The following is a 17,698-nucleotide window of genomic DNA, read 5'->3' as shown; positions in this document are numbered from 1 at the left end:
GAATTGGCAGTTTCTTGTATTCTTGTATATATAGGTCTATACTTGTGTACATTTTGTACATTTGTGTACATTTTGTACACATATTTTGTCCTGAAATGTGCATATAGTCATGCTTTATTTCCAAGAGAATGAGAAACCCTAATTAATATATCTGTATTATAGTAGAAACACCTGTGAATCATCTGCTAACATTGATTGGAGAGGAGAATCTTATGGTGGGCAACTCAGTGAAAGATGTCAAGAAGAAAGGCAAAAATGCTTGTTTTTTGAGATAGCTAGTGGGCAGAGTTCATAATAGAGCTATTCTAATCTCTTTGTGTGCCAGCTCAGTTTCTCTACATTGATCTGCAGAGGACTGGGTGAGAACTGTTTCTGATTGGCTGCTAGGCTGTGCTGTGCTCAGCTCATCTGACACCATCCGCGCTCACCCTAGCTTTGAGCAAATGGGCTTCTTTGCAATGTGTACCCAGGGGAGGGAATATGCATGGGGTTTGCTGCTATTGTGTTGTGTAATAGAACATAAATTAAACATGCACTTAACTCATGCTTCAGTTTGGAGCAAGACTATCCTGGAATATTCCAGCTGTCCTGGCAGGCCAATAACAAGTGATTGAGGATATTTAGGACTTTGTGTGACTTTTAACTGTGACTCCTTCTTGGCAAAGGATAGTAAAATTGCACCTGCTTACTGTGAGGGGAAGAGTAAGGCTTGTCAGATCCTGATCTGTTCATTGTGCAATGGTCTTAGTCTTCAGCAACAGATGAAAACTGGTTCCTTGTGGTTTTCCAACCCTTTGCAAGAATGAACAGGTTACTTTGGATGGATCTAATGCCTGCCATTTAGAGCTAAAAGAATAGTGTCTGTCAGATTTGGCTGTTGTATTGTTTTTATGCCTGTTTTTATGTTTTTATATTTTTTAGCTTGATGTTTTATTGCCTTTTTATTGTATGTTTTAACTTTTATAAACCGCCTTGGGGTTGTCTTTTAACGAAAGGCGGTATATAAATGCAAAAATAAAATAAATAAATAAGTAAATTGTGCAAAATACTTTCAAGTACTTAAAAAAAAAGATTGCAAGCCCTTTGGGGACAGGGAGGGAACAATATTACTTATTTTTCTGTGTAAACTGCTTTGGAAACTTTTGCTGAAAAGTGGTATATAAATAGTAGTAGTATCTTGTTACTGTTTATGTTATGTTACGAACTATAACTTGAAGGGCAGTCTGTTTTTGATTGTCAGTTTAGGAAAGCCTAAATTAGACTGTCGTTGAAGTCCTGGGCTATGGCCGCTTAGATAATTGGCGGTATAGAAATATTTTAAATAAATTAAAAAAAAAATAATAATATAGTTGCTCCGGAGCTGTGGAACACACTCCCTGTTGAAGTAAGAGCTGCACCATCTCTAATGGCCTTCAGAAGAGCAACGAAGACACACCTATTCAGTCGAGCTTCAGCAGATGTTTAAACTTGATTTACATTTTTTATTTTAAAAAAAATTTGTATACTGCCCCACACTCATGTCTCTAGGCGGTCTACAACAAATATTAGACACATTTAAACCGTTTAAAACCACAATTCAAATTTTAAAAATTTGGTTGAATATGTGTCTTGAGTGTCTTTTAAAAGCTTGTCAGATTGAGAGGCTCTTATTTCAGTGGGGAGCACATAATTCCAAAGCCTTGTGGTGGCAACAGAGAAGTCCCGTCCCTGAGTAGCCACCAGAGGAGCTGGTGGCAACTGCAGATGGACAGATTTATCAGTTTTTATCACTGATTTTAAAGTTCATAGCTACTTTAATTATGTAAACCACCTCGAGACCTCTTTATAGGTGGCATAGAAACGTGTTAAATAAAGAAATAAAAGTACGAATACGACAAATATTTATATACTGCTTTTCAACAAAAAGTTCCCAAAGCGGTTTACATAGATATAAATAGATAAAATAAAATGGCTCCCTGTCGCGAAAGGGCTCACAACCTAAAAAAGAAAGAGAAGATAGACACCCCTAACAGCCACTGGGGGGATGCTGTGCTGGGGATGGGTAGAGTAAAAAGAAATTTACGCAGTAAAAGTAAATTAAATAATGATCAAAGGCTTGTGGGGCAGAAAAGTTGAGGACCGTTCTATTACATTTATCTCAGTTTGCTTTATTTACAGGTAAAAAAAGGATCTCTTTTTTCCATTTTCTGCTCAGAGTATGCCTTTATCTGATAATCTTTAGTTAGTTTTATAAATTAAAAAGGCCTACAAGTGGTGGTCATTTCTGCTCACACAATTGTTATAATTAGGATGTGATGAAGATATGTTTCTTGAAAAGATTTGTAATATTGGTAACTAATGACGGTTTTTCTCTTTTGTATGACATTTTTGTTTAGTTTGGAATTCTTAACATTACAGTTATTTAAGCAATCAAACTGTAGTAATACGCTACTTCTGCATACATTTCCCAATGTTCTTGTCACTTCTATATTTATGTTTAAAACTTTCCTTGATGGATGGTTGGTCTGAACTGGCCCATTATTACTTTACAAGTCCTTTGCTCTAGCTAGTGAGCTATCTGTGCTGAAATATTCAAACGACCAAAGTATTTCAGCCAGAAGAATTGAAGCTCACTATGAGGCAGTTGATGAACATGCAGTGGCTGCAGCCTCAGTTGCCCTTGGATGCCATGCCCAGCTCTACCCTAATAACCTGCTCTTTGAGACTTAAGGCTATGGCTTCCAGGGATTCTTCAATTATCCTTGTTTGTTTCCTTCTGAGTAATTTTAGAAAACGGTGCAGATGGATTACCAACAGCTGACAAGCTTTTGAAACTGTGATTCCTCATGCATAGGGTTTGATCTTTGGCTGTTGGTACTGGAAAGAATCTTCAAAATTTATGGAAGACTCTTCGAAATAGTCTTAACTTCCTGTACCAGCTATCAGCTGCATTCCCATACTTTTGTTGCTTGGAATGTTCTTGCCTGTACGTACAGAGAATACATGTTCCAATTGCCATTTATTGACTGAGTGCTGATCCGCTTCCCTCCAGATTAGGCTAGTTCACACGTCTCTATAAACAGGTTGGAGGAGTACCCTGACTGGGTGGGAGAGTTGTGTATGCTCCCAATCCATGATTGTGTGAACTTGAAAAGCAAGGTAGGAGGATGGGAGAGTGATCATGTGGGAGGCAGGAGCTTGGGAGGATGGCTTTTCATCTACCCTCAGTAAAATGCTAGCGACAGAAACTGGGTTGGTTGTACCTCTCCTATCGAACTCCCACCTCCCACACAACCACTCTGCTGACTCTTTTCCCTTGCTTTTCAAGTTCATGTGACTGCGGATCCAGAGTGCACATGGCTTTCCCATCCAGGATGGGCACTTCTCCGATGTTGTGTGAACTAACCTATTGTTTTGCACTTGTTTTGCATACTGATGAATGATGTCCCACTGTGTGGACACCTCCATGCTTTCAGATATAGCTTGATATTCATACCCATCATATGGCTTGATGGCAAAGCGAATGCAGACTTGTAAATAAATCTGTAGAAGTTCCTACCTCTCAAGTTTGTATTAGTCTTCCTGTCACTTGTAGCAAATTGACAGCCGGCTAGAAGAAGAAAACCAACTCATTTTCAATTTACTATTGCTCCCCACCTGCTCACCTGAAAGGCAATGTTTGCTTGTCACAGAAGACCAGACAGGAGATTCTTTGTAAGGCTGGACTAGTATCTGCCATTTTGTATACTTGGTAGCTTTCATGTGATTTAAGCTGCCAGATTCCTGTTCTCAACATGTGTTTCCATAAAGTGGCAGATGTTGATTTTGCTTATCTTTCCAAGGAAGACTTGGGAAGATCTTTCCCTAAGAGTTTAATCTTGCGGTATAAACAAGGCAAGACATTAAAGGAACTTGTTATGGTCTTTGGTCATTTTTGCCCCTGAGGGAAACATGGGTGGCATTGAGCTGTTGAAATTGTACAATCATGGTTTGTCCTTGAGTGCCTGTTGTCATAATTAATCTCTTTTTTTCCCCTGTAGGGAAGGAAATGAACCAGGAGATTCAATGGAAATCACATATAGCGAATTGCTGAGCAAAGTCTGCCAGTTTGCCAATGTTCTTCAGGAACAAGGTATCTGACTCGAGGGGGTCCCTACCCCTTGGGTGTGACAAGCCCCTGCAAAGAAGAGTGGGGGATTGTTCTCTTGGAATCAGGGCCCAAGATGCAGTGATTGAATGGTTTCAGCTGACTGGCATGAGCAACATGTAAACCACCCTGAGCCACTTTTGGACGGGTGGTATATAAATAAAATAAACACCTCTTTCTCTTCCACAGGTGTGAAGAAAGGAGACAGAGTTTCTATCTATATGCCAATGATCATTGAGCTGGTGGTAGCCATGCTAGCCTGTGCCAGAATTGGAGCACTTCATTCCATTGTGGTAGGAAAGAGCAACTTCTTTTAGTGTGAATACATTCTGTTGAAATGGGCAGTAATTGTAATAGGTCAGGGTTTCTTAACCTTGGACCCCCAGATGTTGGACTACAACTCTCATCATCCTCAGCCAAAAAGGCCATGTCTGGGGATGATGGAAGTTGTAGTCCAACAACATTTGGGGGCCCAAGGTTGATATTAAGTTGGCATTTGTCGTTTCTTGCTTTGTTTTTCCCTTGACACAGAATCCATCTTTTGACTGAATAGATGTTAGAAAAAACATCTTATTTTCCAGAGAGATTATCAGTCTTTTCAAACATCTTACCTTTTTAAGGAAAATTTAACCCAGGAAAAGAATCTTGGGGTTGTGGTGGATAGCTTACTGAAAATGTCGACTCTGTGTGCTGTCGAGTCAATGTTGACTCCTGATGAGCACAGAGCCCTGTGGTTTTCTTTGGTAGAATACAGGAGGAGTTTACCATTGCCTCCTCCTGTGCAGTATGAGATTGTGCCTTTCAGCATCTTCCTATATTGCTGCTGCCCAATATAAGTACCAGCGGGGATTTGAACCAGCAACCTCATGCTTGCTAGGCAAGTAATTTCCCGCTGTGCCATTAGGTGGCCACTGCAACAGCTGTAAAGAAGGATAATTCCATGCTAGGGGTCATTAGGAAAGGGATTGAAAATAAAACTGCCAACATAGCAATGTGATATAAATCTATGGTGTGACTGTATTTGGGATATTGGTCACTGCATCATAAAAAGGATGTTGTAGAGCAAGAAAAGGTGTAGAAAAGGGCATCCAAGATGATCGGGGTTGGAGTGACTCCCCTATGAGGTAGGACTCCAATGCTTCGGCCTTTTTAGTTTAGAAAGAAGGTGGCGGGGGGATGATAGAGGTATTATGCACAGTGTAGATAAAATGGATGGGGGGAGAGGTTATTTCTCTCTCTCTCTCTCATATAATATTAGAACCCTGGGTCATCTTTTTAAACTAAATGCTGGGAGATTCAGGACAGACAAAAGGAAGTACTATTTTACACAACATTTAGTTAAACTGAGGAATTCTCTGTTGGCAGATGTAGTGATGGCTAATCTAGATAGTTTTAGAAGAGGATTAGACAAATTCATTGATAGGGCTATCAGTAACTTCTAGCCTTGATAGCTGTATGTATCCATTGGGATCAGAGGTAGCAAGCTCCTGAACACCAGGTGTTGGGTAACACTAATGGTAAAGGGAGGTTGCCCTCTTTTTCTCCACTTGTAGGATTCCCAGATTCACCCACTTGGCCACTGTGTGAAGCAGGATGCTGGACTAGAAGGGCCTTTGGCCTGATCCAGCAGGGCTTTTTCTTATGTTCTTAACTTTTCCCATATTGACTTGTGTGAACTTCTGCACATCTGCCCTAAAACTCCCAAGAGTTGCAAAGGATTCTGGAGAGGACCTCTCACTACATTGTGATACTGGTCAAGCTGCATATTGCAGGAAAAGACTGGTAGTTTGCTATGGGGAAGGTGTCTTTTAGGGGATCTTGTATGTAGCTACTGATCATTGAGGTTCTCATTGAGGAACCCTTATAAACTGCCTAGGAACTTTAGGGCTCCCTAGGACACAAACCACATAAAGCCATTGGAATCTAGAGCAGCAAATCACTTACTGAATAATTTTATTTGCGCGCAAAACTGTTGCACTAAGTAGTAGCACCAAGGCCAGAGGTTGTGTTCTAGCCTAGTGTTGCTCTACTGCAAGCATCCTCGCAGTTGTGAAATAGTGGCACAACTGTGGCATGCCTCATTTATTTCAGTGGGAACTTTTGTGCAAGAGCACTATGTGCAATAGTGCTCTTGTAAAATTGCCATTTTAGCTCAGTGAAGCCATCCTCTTGTGCTAGTGTCACAGTGCTGGTTCTACCTGCAGTTCTTTGCTCTGGATGTCATTCACTATGTCTCCATTCACAAGTGCAAGTGTAATTAAAATTGATAGTTTCTGCTGCTGAGCTGAGTGATTGTGTGGTTTTTGTCAGTTTGCAGGTTTTTCTGCAGAATCCCTTTGTGAGAGGATCCTTGATTCCCACTGTTGTCTTCTCATTACTGCAGGTAATGTGATTCTGTCTACAATCTGCAGGCCTCTAAATCTAAATGGTGAAATATTTCACACAACAGGATTAATTAATAAGGCAAAATACATTCAGGAATTTTTAATACTCATTTTCCTTTTGCGGGGGAAGTTGTTGTGGGGTCGAACAGCAATTCAGGAATGCATTCTATCTGATCATACACTCTTGGTAATATTCCCAGTTTCCTTTATAAGGTGTAGTTGTAGTAAAACAGCTTTTTGCCACTTCATTTGTGGCTTCTGTTGCTACCAGCTGTTTATAAGCAATGCATTTTCAGAAGTATTTGGCTGATCAGTTTTCCTGTGAATCTTTTTAATCCTTGGTGCGTAATTTGACATTCCATTTGCCTTCATATGCAGATAAATAAATAGCATCATTCTCAAGGCATCCAGTAACTTTAGCAGCTACAACTGCATCTTTTAAAATCTTGTAACACAAGGAATCAAGTCTTGCAAGATCTGCATACCAGCCCCCTGCTAGTTGCTCCATCATATTCTATGTAGAAATGTTATTAGAACCAAGAGATAGAAAAGGCCTGTTAGATTGTCCTGATTCTCCTCCCCGCCCCCCAGATTGTTCCCTGAAGAACACTCCTGAGTATTTTGCACACACTGAATTTGAGCCCCCCCAAAGAAGTAGGGTTCATTGTATTTCATAAAATACTTCAGTTGTTACTCTGATTGGTCTTTGCTTTAGCAAACTTTCCCTTCATTTAATTCCACTGTTCCCAGGCTTTTTCTTCAAAGCAATCTCTCCCTTTCTTCTTCTGACCTTCGAGAGCTTGCAGACTGTTCTGAGGAGACAGTTTAATGATTTGCTTACTGTTTTGTAGATGCCTTTTATAGAGGGGATAAGCTGATTAACCTGAAGCAGATAGCAGATGAAGCCCTGCAGAAATGTAAAGACAAGTAAGTCCAGGCTCTTAGAATGTTGGACGATTTTGTTTTATGTGACTCTAAATGCATCCAGTTGTGACCTTTGAAATATCACAGCATCTTCGATTCAGAGGTGTGGATCTATGTAAAGCTGGGTATGTGCCATGTGGACCTCTTTTTCTAAAAAAAGAAAAAGAAATTCTAAAGCAGCTTGCTTGGAACTATCACCATCTAACTCTGTCTTATTGGTCTTTGTTTTCATCTATCTGGTTAGCTACTTCTAAAATGGATGATGATAATACAGTAGCTCTCCAACACAAAATATTGCTAACAATGAATTAGGAGAGGAAGTTAGACATGCTCCCATTTCAAGAGAGAACTATAGAGAGGTAAGATTTGACACACACTGGTTCAGCAGACCTCCCCTCATGCCATGGCTAAGGATACTTAACTATAATTTAGTGTGATGTCTGAAGTGACAGACCACGGTTCACTTTTGTTTGGTAAACTGGAATCAGACACAGTTTAGTGGTGGAACAACAGTGTATGAGAGTTCTTGGATAAAATGTTATCGTACATGCCAAACGTTTTGTGATTCAGCCTTGTGGAATGAAGTTTGCTGAACCAAATGAACCAAAATCTCCTCCTGGAATCTTGTGGTTTGAATAAAAATGGTTCCTCTTAATTACTTTGCCTTTTCTTCTCTTTGCAGGGGTGCTCCTCTGCAAAGGTGCATTGTGGTCAATCATTTAGGAAGAGAAGAGCTGATGTCAGATGGGCCAAGCAGCAAGTCACCACCTCTTAAGAGACTCTGCCAGAGTGTGCAGGTGAGTTGCCTGTGTCACCATGAGAATGATCTGTTTAGGGTTTAACCAGGCTTTTTTCTTTGAATGAGTGTGCAACTGTGGGAAACTCAGATATTTCTCTCTTTCAATATTGTACCTTTGTTGCATAAAACTGAGAGAATAGCAATAGCTATGTGAATGAAATATAAATGTGTGTGTGTGTGTGTGTGTATGTTTGCAGGATGCAAGCGTTGAGGCTCATTTCTCCCAATTTAAAAACAAAAAACAAAACAAAAGGGGTATATGTGTGGGTTAGGGTGTGCACAAAACAAGCTGGCCCAGTTCAGTTCGAATGCAGACCTGACTGAACCAGTTCGGTTCCCCCCCGCTTGAACTCTACCTCTTCCAATTTGGCTTGACTTTGAGGGGATTGAATTTTTAAAAAAAATTCTCTGAGGTCATGGTGTGTGTGTATGTGTTCGCGGAGGTTCCCCCTCTCCCCGCCAGTCTCAGTTTTGCTAAAAAGCACCCAGTTTGGGCATTCTTCGGCCCTTTCTGGGTCTTTCCCCTGTTGCGGTGGCCATTTTGGAGGCTGCCGTGCATGCGCAATGTACTAGATGTGCATTAAGTTGTCCTCTCTCCCTGAAATGCTTTCCACACTCCAAGCATTTATAGGGTTTCTCTCCTGTGTGAATTTCCACTGCATCAAGGCGACCTTTTCTTTTTATTATGTATGTTATGGATCTCCTGCCACTCTTTCAGAATGGAAGGGCAGGAGGGCAGTCTGAGAATAACTCTGAGAAAGTTCCACCTGAATGATAATCTGGAAAGCCCTTAGATTGTAAATCTGTTGGCACGGTATCACTTGCCTTTTAGATATACCAGAGCACTCATAGTTGCTTTCACTCATCCCATTTGTCATATACATGTGTTGTAACCTGTGCCAGCATTGTTCCCAACAAATTAATCAATGTGTCCATTCTTCTTGGCTTTGTGCTGCTTTGTTAACACCCAAGGCTGACTCGTTTCCCTTGTCACAGCTCCAGGGAAATAAGAGGGATGTGTACTTCCTGGAAAATTTCCATAAGCTCATTGGTCTCTTGAGTCAGGCCTGTGTGTTGAGACTTCTCCTATTCAACTGCATATTTCCAACTCTGACAGAGTCAAATGGCTCCTGTATAAAGACTGTGTGTGTAAGTGTAAACAGGAATTTATTTATTTATTGAATTTATATGCCGCCTAGTATAGAAATCTCTAGGCAGTGTACAAAATTAAAACACAATATAAAATACAACACATTTAAAATTCATAAAAAGATAAAAATCATAATAGATAGAAACACATTAAATTTTTTAAAATTGGGTCTCAGTTGAAGGCCTGGGAAAATAGGGGTGTCTGACTGGTTGCTGACTTTGCCCTAGTTCACGTTAAACTTCCTCACTGACTTTGGCCCTGTTCTCACTAAACCTGTGTTTCAGCTGTACCTCTTCAAAATGCAGGGGAGACAGGTCATGTGCTTGAATATACCTTATTCCCCACCCCCCACCCCAACAACCCAGGGTATAGATGCTGGAGAGAAGAGATCTCGCCTAGTTTTTATGTGAGGGAGGGAGCCTTTGATCAGGTGAGACCTTACCTGCAGTCTGAGGGGTTCACCAGTGTACCAGTTCAGTGAGACCTAGGCTTGTGGCGCTGACCAGACTCCTCTTTGTAGCATCCCATTACAAGCCTCATATCGGTGCCTGTTATACATTGCAGTGGCATTGTCTCTAGGATTTGCTTTCCCATGGCTTCATCCCATAATCCTGCAATTTCCCCTTGCTATTGTTTCCCGACTAGGATAAGTGATTAGATGGGAAGGATTCATGTGATAGGTGCTGCCTATGTGGTTCCAGGTGTTTAGATATTATAGTAGTACTATGGGATGGAACCACAGAATAGCAGCTCCCCATGTTGCTGCTGTAACTTACCTTCATAGATGCAACCATTTCTTTACTGACATTTGGATCTTCAAATCAAGCTGATGGCTACATTTAGTTCTTTGCCAGTGTTCTACTGGCTTGGCTTCTTGTACAGTGAGCCTATAGGGCATGTTGCGTAAATTTATTTTGGCAAATAAACCAGCTGCCTTTTCAAGACCGTTTTTGGGCATGATGGCCATCACTCTCTCACCTCTCGACTCTCTTAAATAAACTTCTGTGCCGTTTTGAAATCCAAGGTTTTACTACTATTTTAAAGTGGTACTTCCTAAGACCAGGCAGATTTCTTGTAAATCAAAGGAAGGCAGAGTGGGAAACCTTGTAACAATTTCACCAAAATGCAGTTTGTTGTGTGTAGGAAAGTGGATAGTTATATGGAGAGGCATTGCAGTTTTCTTATTTGGCTTAGTGTTGTTCATGTAGCCTTGTGATAACTAACTCAAACATTTAAGCACTCTTTTTTGTATGTGTGTGGAGTGAGGGGCCATTCTGTACGTGTTTCAGATCTTTGTCGAGTGCTACAGCATCAACTTGCCTTGTTATGAAACACAAATGAAGGATGCAAGATATGAATTAGCCTTACTACTAGATGGAATTGACGGGAAGCATTCCTAGCTATCATTGCAGGCCTGGTGATGGGTCCAAGAGCACACCAGGACTGTTGAACAGAGTGATTAGGGGTGGCAGATAGCCATTCCTCTGCCAGCTGTTATTGTCTCACTCTTATCTGGATCCAGTCATGTTTGACAGACTAATAGCAAAGAAGAATATGCCAGAAAAGACAGTAGCAGCATAGCAATAGGTTTGCAGTTCTGGCCTGTATGAGTGTTTTGATGAAGGAAATGGTGGCAGATTGATGCAGCCTCTGGTGTGTATATATAACCAATATGACTGTTCTGATAAGGGCTCTTGATTTCTCATTAGCTCCCTGTGGCCCATGCGTCTTTGATTTTTGCACAGAAATCTCATGCAGAGGCTAACTAGCTGAGTAATTTCTCTGTGCTCTTGCCTGATCCTCTGGCCTGTTGAGTGCTTTCACACATGCAGTTGGCCCTGGCTTCTGTGTGCAGGAAGGAAAAGCTCAAAAACTGTACCAGCCAAGACGAACAGTGAGACATTGGTCAGAGAGCACCTCTGTGACCTGAGCCAGTTCAGCTGCATGCAGCCCCTCCCGCTTGCCAGTAAGGCATAAAACAAGTAAGGGGCCCAGTGAGACGTTTCTGCTTCTCAAATCTTATATCGTCTTTGTGGATTTTTAACAGGAAAAAAAGACTGAGAGCCCAAAGAAAGTCCATCCCAAGGTATTTACTGTTCAGCAGAAGCTTTCTGCCAGCATCCCTCTGCTCTGCTTTCCCTTTCCAGCACTCCTCTTTTAATTGCTCTCTCTCCCGCTCACACTCTCTCTGCGCGGCAATGTGTGGTGTCTTAACCCCACTTCCAGCAGTTGCATGCTAGTTGTAGTGGTCACTGTCCTCATGGGTGGAAGAGGCTGGGTGGGGTCCGTGGCACTGGCCTGGGCTTGTTGGGGAGGGACAGTGAGTGTGTTGTAGTGCTAACACTTCTTTTAGAATTTCTTGTGTTTGCCTAAAATGGAAATGGGCTTTCGAAACATCAAAGGCATCGAAAGGTGTGCGTCTGAGTGTAAATAATATCTCTTAGGAAATAAATAACTACACCTGGAGCTGCCAGCTGGAGTCCTGAAATGGTGTTGCGTAATGCACAGCATGTTCGTGCGGAATGGCTTGATGCAGCTTTTGGGAGTTGTGTGCTTGGACCCATTGCTCCAGTCAAAACCACTCTGTGGGTCCATGAACTAGCCCACCTGGTGCTTCCATCCTGACAGCTGAGCCAGCACTGCTTCCACAGGCATCGTACAAACTGCACCACCTTGTTTGCAAGAGAGTTTGTAAGTGTGACTGTAGGTCGGTTGGTTGAACTCTGTCCTGTTCTTGGCTAGCAAAGCTTCATCTGACCAAAATGGCTGCTTGCCCAGGCCACTTTGTAGTAGATTTGTGTTGAAAGAGGATCCTACAGAAATACTAACTTGCCATTAGCTTTTCTATGGAAGGAGAGTTAAAGTTCCAATCTCTGCTCACAGTGGTGTAGTTGCAAATTCAGAAGTGCAGGAGCTCTCCATGACAGCCACACCCCATAGCCATGCCCACCTCAGTGGCCACGCACTGCAGTTAGATAAAATTTTGCAAATGTTTGCATCTGTTACAAGAAGTCAAGGAGTTTCCTAATGCTACAGAGCTTGAATCTCATGTGGTTATTCACCCAGAATAGCCGTCTGGATTGTCAACCACAAAGGGTGGAGGTTACTGCTTGTAACACAAGACAGGAAGAATGGTAATAAAATAAATTGTCGTCCGGTATTCAGTTGTGTAATCAACTGTTGGAAGAGCAAGAACAGTATATTATTTCCAGTTAGAAAACAAAGGACTTTGCGTCCCTGCTGAGACCCTGGAGGAAAAGGAGTACTAGGACTGCACCCCTGCTCATCCCTCCAGCACTACAGAACTGGCTTCTCATCCATTGTTGATATTCTTTTCCAGCTGTATATCTTTGGGGAAATGTAGTTCATAGGAACATAGCTGCATTTCAGACCACTACAGCAAGTCAGACCATTGGTCCATCTAGCTCAGTATTGTCTACACTGACTGGCAGTTGCCCTCCTTGGCTTCAGGCAGGAGTCTCTCCCAGCCCTACCTGGAGATCCCCATGGATTGAACCAGAGACCTTCTGTGTGCAAGCAGATGCTCTCCCACTGAGTTATGGCCCCATCTCCTAAGGGGAATCTTATAGCTGACAGTGCTCACATGGTCACCCATCCAAATGCCAACTAGCAGGTCCTGCTTAGGAAAGAGGACCATTCATGCTCTCTTTTGCAAGACCAGCTTTCCTCCCCAATGCCTGATATTTGGAAAGAGACCATGGGTAGTTCTGCAGCTTTCATCTGGCTGATGCAACTTTCTGTATAACAAGGGACTCCTTATGAAGCCACCAAATATATGTATGCTGTGTTAGTGGTAATGCATGAGTTATCTAGTTGGTGCAAACATGCATGGCATGGAGAGTGCTTGTGACCTTGCTAAACCATAAACGAACATACACGAGCCAGCGTGGTGTAGTGGTTAGAGTGCTGGACTAGGACCGGGGAGACCCGAGTTCAAATCCCCATTCAGCCATGATACTAGCTGGGTGACTCTGGGCCAGTCACGCATCTCTCAGCCTAACCTACTTCACAGGGTTGTTGTGAAAGAGAAACTTAAGTATGTAGTACACCGCTCTGGGCTCCTTGGAGGAAGAGCGGGATATAAATGTAACAATAACAATAACAATAACATACAGCTCATTGGAACAGACTGGGAGCTCTGGGAACTGCCTGCAGCAAAACCTCTTGGAGTATTCGCTATGTAATTGTGTAGGCCCTTTCATTAAAAAAAACCACAACAAACTTTTATTAAACCATTTTTATTTTCTTTGTATATTAATGCAGCCAGTCCTCCGGATGAGTATGAGGGGAAAACAAACGATGAGGTTTACATTTACAAATCTTAATGGGGAAAAAGACAGGGATCTACCTGTGAGGCGGGGATAATGGTAATGTGTATGGTAGTGTGTATAGCAGTGTGTTATCACCTCATGGTAATAGAGCATATGGAACATATTTGCAGGACTTTGCCATGATTTACCATGACAAACCATGGTTGCAGATAGAAAACCACCAGAAATAGGAAATGAGGGCCCTGTTAAAATGCAATGGCTCTATCACAATTTGGCTGTCATGAATAGGAATTGAGCTTGAATATTCTCCCTCTCTTCCTGCCTTGAGCAAATCATAGTTTGCTGTGATATCCATATTGGACAGACTATGGCTACTTTGGAAGTTTGTCTTCCAGCCAGAATTTGAATAACAATGGTTTATAGTGGAGTTCTAGTTCTGGTTTGGAGGAGAAGTGTGGTTTGATGTAACTGGGAAGGAAAGAAATTGTAGTGTGTGAGGGGAGAGAGGAGGAAATACATTTCCAAGCCCTGTTCATGATGACCAAACCATGGTTTGGTCTTTTTTAATCTGAGTTCTGTCAGAGCAGATGGAAAAATTAAAACATGCATTAAGCAGCTTAACACACACTGCTCTGTTCTTGCTAGTACTTCTCAGTTTAAAAGCATAGTTTATTGCAGAGGTTCTCAAACTTGGGTCCCCCTTTTTACAATGATTGTTGCATATAGTTTACAGATGGTGCTGTGTGGGGGAAAATGGGGGAAGGTGGAAACTATCAGAGCAGTTTTGCCAACCTTAGGTCCCCAGATGTTGGACTACAACTCCCATTATCCCCAACCACAATGGCCTAAGGTGTTGTAATGCAATAACATCTGGGGCCCCAAGCTTGGCAAAGCCTGCTCTGTTTCCATCTTCACTCATTTACCCCCACATAGCACTATCCCTTAACGATACTGTAAACCTCCCAGGGACGTAAGTTTTGGGCGGTATAAAAATATGATGGATGGATGGATGGATAAATGCAACAATCATAGTAAAACTGGGTGACCCTGCTGCAATTTTGAAATATCATCATCTCATCCATAACATTCACCAAACAGTGCCTTTATTTCTTGCTCAAGTGGCAGCCTAGTAGACCCTGAATATGGCAGAAAATGAGTGAATGGTACCCGAAAGACCAGGGCAGTCACCACCAGAAACAGGAGATTGAAGGGAAGTAGAGGAAGTTTCTGCAGAAAAGGGGAGATTGGAACCACCACCAATATACAATGAAAGTGGAAGAACCATAATTCCCCACTCCAGGATATGCCCACTCTGTTAATCAGCCTCTAAACAATACTCAGCAGGCAGCCAAAACATGAAACAGAAAGCAGTGAACTTGCCTTCATTGTTCTAGGGAATTGGTCCAGGCAATCGCAGTGGCAGGATATGATCTGAACAAGCTGCTAGAGCAATTTGACTACAGTGAATCATAATGCCTGTAGTATAGGGGTTTTGTTTTTTTAACCTTGGGACCCCATGGCTGGGGATGATGGGAGTTGTAGTCCAATAACATCTGGGGACCCAAGGTTAAGGAACCCTGCTATAGGGGGACTGTAAATTCATGGTCAGAGTTGTTAACCAAATGAAGAAAGCAGTGATCCAAACAAAGACCTTTCTTCAGCAGTTTGCACACTAGTGTGGACCTTCGATATGGTCTTTGAGGAGAATGCACACTCAGTTTCTAGTAACGTGGAGTTTTTGAGCTAAAGCAATAATAGTGCAACTACTGCTTCACTACTCTCACACTATGGCCCCCCACTGTCATTATGCAGCAGCCATTTCTGTTCTTCAGGCCCAAGGTCAATCACCACTTGGAAGAGATTTTTAATTTGATTAAAGATTTTCAGTTGATGGTTCACGCTGAGCTTGGCCTTAGCTCAGGAGAAGCACCAAACTTTCAGAAGATAGATTCGTGTCAGGCTAGACTTCTGATATGCACAGGGTAGTGAGGAGGTTCTACTGGCAAGCTGTTCCCAGAACTCCCAAGAAATTATAAGAAATGTCTTACTTATTCTGCAAGGCTTTATTTCAGAACCCAACACAATCCAGAGCAGTAAAGCAGCAAAACAGGGACATTCAGCCGGCTGAAGGTGCCCAGACTTAGTGAAATCTGAGAACCCTGTACGATCTAAGACAATTATTTTTATATCCCCAATGACAATAGTTGTTTACTGCTTTCTGATTGGATCTCCCCTAATTATGTATTTTACTTTTCTCCCCAATTTTGTTATGCACACTATATGAATGAGCAAGATGTTGCAGTTACTTGTTTATCTGTTTTTCTACCTCCATGTTGAAATTTGACCACTACCTGTTTACCACTTATCAGCACAATAACAGCAAGACATTTCCAGGCAGAAGCAGCAAAACATTGGCCTACCTAAGTTTAGTCAAGCTAAAATCTCTACGAATCTATAGCTATTGCCAATATTTTCTTTTTTTAATCATATTTTTATACCACCTGATATGTGAATCTCTAGGCGGTGTACAAATCTGCTTCTAATAATCAGAAATTGTGCAACTAAACCTCCAACACAGTGCTGACCTCCCTGTTTGCACCACACAACTAGTGCAAGAGTCCACTGGTCAACTGTGTGTTCTTCCCCTACCTCTGCCAATAGTCTAAGTGCCGTTCCATACACAAACATCCTCTGTTGTGCATCTACCAAACATCCTCTCATGTATGCAAGCAGCAGGTTAGTTATCTTCATGCCGAGTGGGCAGCGGACTGGATGCAGAAGTTGAAAGTCTTAACCTTAATCATTTTCCTTTGCTCTGTTATTCTCCTGCACTCCCTTGCTGAAGACAGTCTTTGTGCTGACACAATATAGCACAACACTGAAAAGTAGGTGCCATAACACTTTCCCAGTGTTTTGTTTACAGCTTTCAATAGATGTGCTATGCCAGTTTTGAATTCTAACCTATTATTTTTCTACTGAGGGAGGGGGATTTAGTGGGACAAGATTTTGCAGTCCACAATTCCTGTGGTTAAGAGTGCATATGGTAATAGTGCCATGCATGTAAACTGCCAGCTTTCAGGGAGGTGGTTTTGTGGCTCCTTTCCAAAGGTGTATAAGCTTTGGCACGAAAGACTGGGTTGTGTAATGGGGTGGGGAAATCCTATGAATATCTGTATGAGGATATCCTCTTCCTGGTAGGACAAATACGGCTGCTGTGCCTTGCCCCAACTTTCCATGATTGCCCTTTGGAATCACCTGAAGTTGTGTTTTTTCACAGCTACCTACAACAGGATTTTAAAATAAGATTCCTTAAATTCAGTGAGAATTGGGCACATAATTATGCTTCTGTTGGTGATGGGTGTAACCTGCCACCCAACCCACAAAATAAATGGGCAAGTGGGTGATTTTTAATTCCCCCCCCCTAATCTTTCCCCCAAACCCCCTTAGGATCCTATGGGGGTTTGGGGGGGAAGTAAAACATTTTGTTTAAAATTTGCCCACTTGCTCATTTCTTTTGTGGGTTGGGTAGGTAGGTAACACTCATTATGCCCTACCACCTAACCCACTTTGGTGTCCCTAGGAGCTACCCATGGACTGAGTACAGTGCATATTGCAGAGCAAACCAGAGCAGTGAGTGGAAGCACAAGTTAGTCTCAAGGCCAGTTGTGGAGCTCATCACAGCAATCACGAAGAATATTACAGAGAGAGAGCTGCCATTGCCCATTTCTCACCACAATATTGTCTCACAAACTAAGCAAACCACAACTCAAGGTTGTGCCCCAGCCTCTTCTGGACTTAATCAAGCTTTATTATGGTCGGAAAAAGGAAAGGTTGTGCTGTTGAGTCGGTATCGACTCCTGGCGACCACAAAGCCATGTGGTTTTCTTGGTAGAGTACAAGAGTGGTTAATTATTGCCTTCTCCCACACAGTATGAGATGATGCCTTTCAGCACCTTCCTATATCACTGCTACCTGATATAGGAGTTTCCCATCTTCTGGGAAACACATCAGTGGGGATTCGAA

The 17,698-nt window shown here is 42.1% G+C and overlaps 1 protein-coding gene across 5 annotated transcripts in view; it reads left to right on the top strand.

The window, feature by feature from the left end:
* Positions 1–17,698, top strand: part of ACSS2 (acyl-CoA synthetase short chain family member 2) — a 79,139-nt gene that overhangs the window by 33,545 nt on the left and 27,896 nt on the right. For 3 of the 5 annotated variants that reach the window (XM_053247554.1, XM_053247552.1, XM_053247557.1), the window contains 7 exons: positions 4,020–4,111; positions 4,316–4,419; positions 6,437–6,509; positions 7,362–7,437; positions 8,117–8,231; positions 9,230–9,382; positions 11,431–11,469. In XM_053247554.1, the coding sequence (XP_053103529.1) occupies positions 4,020–4,111; positions 4,316–4,419; positions 6,437–6,509; positions 7,362–7,437; positions 8,117–8,231; positions 9,230–9,382; positions 11,431–11,469 (652 nt within the window). The remainder of the gene's footprint in view (positions 1–4,019; positions 4,112–4,315; positions 4,420–6,436; positions 6,510–7,361; positions 7,438–8,116; positions 8,232–9,229; positions 9,383–11,430; positions 11,470–17,698) is intronic. The other 2 variants (XM_053247553.1, XM_053247555.1) reach the window with 2 other exon arrangements.

The sequence above is a fragment of the Hemicordylus capensis genome, chromosome 4, assembly GCF_027244095.1.
Source record: "Hemicordylus capensis ecotype Gifberg chromosome 4, rHemCap1.1.pri, whole genome shotgun sequence".
Classification (NCBI taxonomy): domain Eukaryota; kingdom Metazoa; phylum Chordata; class Lepidosauria; order Squamata; family Cordylidae; genus Hemicordylus; species Hemicordylus capensis.
This window is presented reverse-complemented; position numbering and strand designations above follow the sequence as displayed.